At 36.8% G+C, this 3,847-nt stretch overlaps 1 protein-coding gene across 2 annotated transcripts in view; it reads left to right on the top strand.

Moving 5' to 3' along the window:
• The window catches only part of pmela (premelanosome protein a), a 32,078-nt gene extending 28,572 nt beyond the window's left edge, over positions 1-3,506 (top strand). For both annotated transcript variants that reach the window (XM_061875469.1, XM_061875471.1), the window contains exon 12: positions 3,105-3,506. In XM_061875469.1, the coding sequence (XP_061731453.1) occupies positions 3,105-3,249 (145 nt within the window). In that variant the 3' untranslated portion in view covers positions 3,250-3,506. The remainder of the gene's footprint in view (positions 1-3,104) is intronic.
• The last annotated feature ends 341 nt before the right edge of the window (positions 3,507-3,847 follow it).

Genomic DNA, 3,847 nt, shown 5'->3' with positions numbered 1-3,847 from the left:
AATGTTTTCACAAAGATAAAATAAGTCATATTTTTGCTTCCTTTAATAGTCAAAACAAATGTACATTATTGCAATCAGTTGATAAAACATTGTCCTTTACAATTATAAAAGCTTTTTACATAAATCTACTACTCTGCTAGCATGTCAGCAGACTGGGGTAGATCCTGCTGAAATCTATGTATTGAATGAATACAGAATCCTTTTAAATCGGAAAAATATCGTTTTTGAATCGAGAATCGCGTTGAATCGAATTGAATATTGAATCGAATCGTGGGACACCCGAAGATTCGCAGCCCTAGTGTGTATGTATGTGTATATGTATATATGTATCTATTTAAATATACCGTATTTGCTTGAATTGTCGCAGGGTATATACCAGGGGTGCCCACACTTTTTCTGCAGGCGAACTACTTTTCAATTGACCAACTCGAGGGGATCTACCTCATTTATATATATCATTTATATTTATTTATTTATGAAAGAGACATTTTTGTAAACAAGTTAAATGTGTTTAATGATAATACAAGCATGTGTAACACATATAGATGTCTTTCTTTCACAAAGACAAGAATATAAGTTGGTGTATTACCTGATTCTGATGACTTGCATTGATTGGAATCAGACAGTAATGATGATAACGCCCACATTTTCAAATGGAGGAGAAAAAAAGTTGTCCTTTCCGTACAATACCACATGAAAGTGGTTGGTTTTTGGCATCTAATTCATCCAGCTTCCATACACTTTACAAGAAAAACATTGGCGGCAAATTCCGTAGCTTGCTTGATTGACATTCACGGCACCCGAGGGTCTTGTGAGATGACGCTGGCTGCTGCCAGTTCATTATTATGAAAAAATGACAGAGAGGAAGGCGAGAAACACTTTTTATTTCAACAGACTTTCGCGCCGTCCCTTCCGTCAAAACTCTAAAGGCCGACTGCACATTTCCTATCTTCACAATAAAAGCCCTGCTTCATGCTGCCTACGCTAACAAAATAAGAGTCTCAGAAAGCTGGCGTGCACAAGTGATGTGCACGCCAGCTTTCTGAGGGATCGCTTGTGCACGCCAGTTTTCCGAGACTCTGTATTTAGTTAGCGCAGGCAGCATGAAGCAGGGCTTTTATTGTGAAGATAGGAAATGTGCAGTCGGCCTTTAGAGTTTTGACGGAAGGTACGGGGCGAGAGTCTGTTGAAATAAAAAGTGTTTCTGGCCTTCCTCTCGGTCATATTTTCATAATAATGATCTTGCAGCAGCCAGCGTCATCTCACAAGACCCTCGGGTGCCGTGAATGTCATTTAAGTGACGTCTTGGTGAAGATTGATGATCACTCATTTTTAGGTCTATTTTTTTTAAAAGCCTGGCTGGAGATCGACTGACACACCCCCCGCGGTCGACTGGTAGCTCGCGATCCACGTAATGGGCACCCCTGGTATATAGTATGCGCCTGCCTAGAATTACTGCCGGGTCAAACTCGCTTCCCAAAATAATTAGCGCATGCTTAGTATTACCGCCTGGTCAGAGTCGTTTTGCAAAATAATTTGCATATGCCTAGAATATCCACCGGGTCAAACTCGTCACGTCACGAGTGACACTTCCTCTGTCATCATTTTCAAAATGGAGGAGGCTGATTTCAATCATTTGAAATTGCATAAAGGGAAGAAGATCAAGAGCAGTAGGATTGAAGGTCCAAGCTATTGAATATGCTAAAAAGAACAATAAGCAGCTATGTTTTATTAACATACATGTGGAGCTGGTAGACAGACAGGCAGGGCGTTGGAGTCGTCACGTGACGAAGGAGAGAGCACTGAGTTCCCAAAGAGTCAATTGCAAGAGCAAAAGCATACCAGTCACTTCCTGCTACAGCTGATTGGACAGTGGCGGTCACGTGACTAGGAAGCGTGCAAAGAGTAAATAGAAAGGCCAGAGCCTAATAGTCTCCACTAATGTATGTAAGTATTTGACACATGTGTCGCATAAAGGTAAGACCATAATAGTGTTTTTTTTTAATTAAATGTGCTTTTCATGATGGTATCCTTACATCACACTCAAATTTTTACTGCATGCCTTTGATAAGCGCAGGAGTCAGAATAGGTTTTAAATTAATTAGCGCCCCGGCGGCAGTTCAAGGAAATACAGTATATATGTATGTATATATGTATGTATATATGTATGTATAAATGTATGTATAAATGCATGTATATATGTATGTATGTATATATGTATGTATATATGTATGTATAAATGCATGTATATATGTATGTATATATGTATGTATATATGTATGTATAAATGCATGTATATATGTATGTATGTATGTATATATGTATGTATATATGTATGTATATATGCATGTATATATGCATGTATATATGTATGTATATATGTATATATGCATTTATATGTGTATATACGTATGTATGTATGTATGTATATATGTATGTATATATGCATGTATATATGTATGTATATATGTATATATGCATTTATATGTGTATATATGTATGTATGTATGTATATATGCATGTATATGTGTATATGTGTATATGTGTATGTATATATGCATGTATAAATGTATGTATATATGTATGTATTTATGTATGTATATATGTATGTATATATGCATGTATATATGCATGTATATATGTATGTATATATATGTATGTATATATGCATGTATATATGCATGTATATATGCATGTATATATGTATGTATATATGTATGTATGTATATATGTATGTATATATGCATGTATATATGCATGTATATATGCATGTATATATGTATGTATATGTATGTATATATGCATGTATATATGTATGTATATATATGTATGTATATATGTATGTATATATGTATGTATATATATGTATGTATATATGTATGTATATATGTATGTATATATGCATGTATATATGGATGTATATTTGTATATAATGAAATTAGAGCAGGATGCATGAGTGTATAAGAAGACTGATGTGTGTGTGTGTGTGTGTGTGTGTGTGTGTGTGTGTGTGTGTGTGTGTGTGTGTGTGTGTGTGTGTGTGTGTGTGTGTGTGTTTGTGTGTGTGTGTGTGTGTGTGTGTGTGTGTGTGTGTGTGCGTACAGACGCTACAAACAGTACCAACCACTGGGCGGCGACAGCGATACAAACAGCTCATCAGTGACGTCGGTGCCGCTGCTGCTGTGGAACCTTCTGGTCCGACAGTCGCCCGGCGAGAGTCGCCCCCTGCTGCAGGGCAGGATGGTGTGAGCGTGACTCAACTGTCTCCTCCCTCTTCCTCCTCAAGTGCACAAGAGAGCCTCTTCGGAGGAGCCATGCTGGCACACATCTGGAAATAATACACAAAATGTATTTGACCTGAAGTTGATATTCAGTCTGTATTTCTTCAACTGCTTTTTTGTATCATGACCTCACTCACACATTTCTGCTTCCAAATGTAATCAAGGTTCCTTTTTCACAGAGTTGCTGTTGTAACATGAATATAAAATGGAACTTTATCTCTTAAACTTGTCATTTTTCCTCTGACTTCTAAACCTTTAAAGAGCCTCACTCTCTTATGCTGGACTAGTAGTAGACCTAAGTATTCATCAAGTACCACCATAATGATATTAAAGTACAGTAGTGTAGTAGACCTAAGTATTCATCAAGTACCACCATAATGACATTAAAGTACAGTAGTGTAGTAGACCTAAGTATTCATCAAGTACCACCATAATGACATTAAAGTACAGTAGTGTAGTAGACCTAAGTATTCATCAAGTACCACCATAATGACATTAAAGTACAGTAGTGCAGTATACCTAAGTATTCATCAAGTACCACCATAATGACAACATTAAAGTACAGT

This window comes from Nerophis ophidion, linkage group LG16 (assembly GCF_033978795.1).
Source record: "Nerophis ophidion isolate RoL-2023_Sa linkage group LG16, RoL_Noph_v1.0, whole genome shotgun sequence".
NCBI lineage: Eukaryota > Metazoa > Chordata > Actinopteri > Syngnathiformes > Syngnathidae > Nerophis > Nerophis ophidion.
The sequence above is the reverse complement of the archived record's forward strand: the minus strand, read 5'-3'. Positions and strand labels throughout refer to the sequence as shown.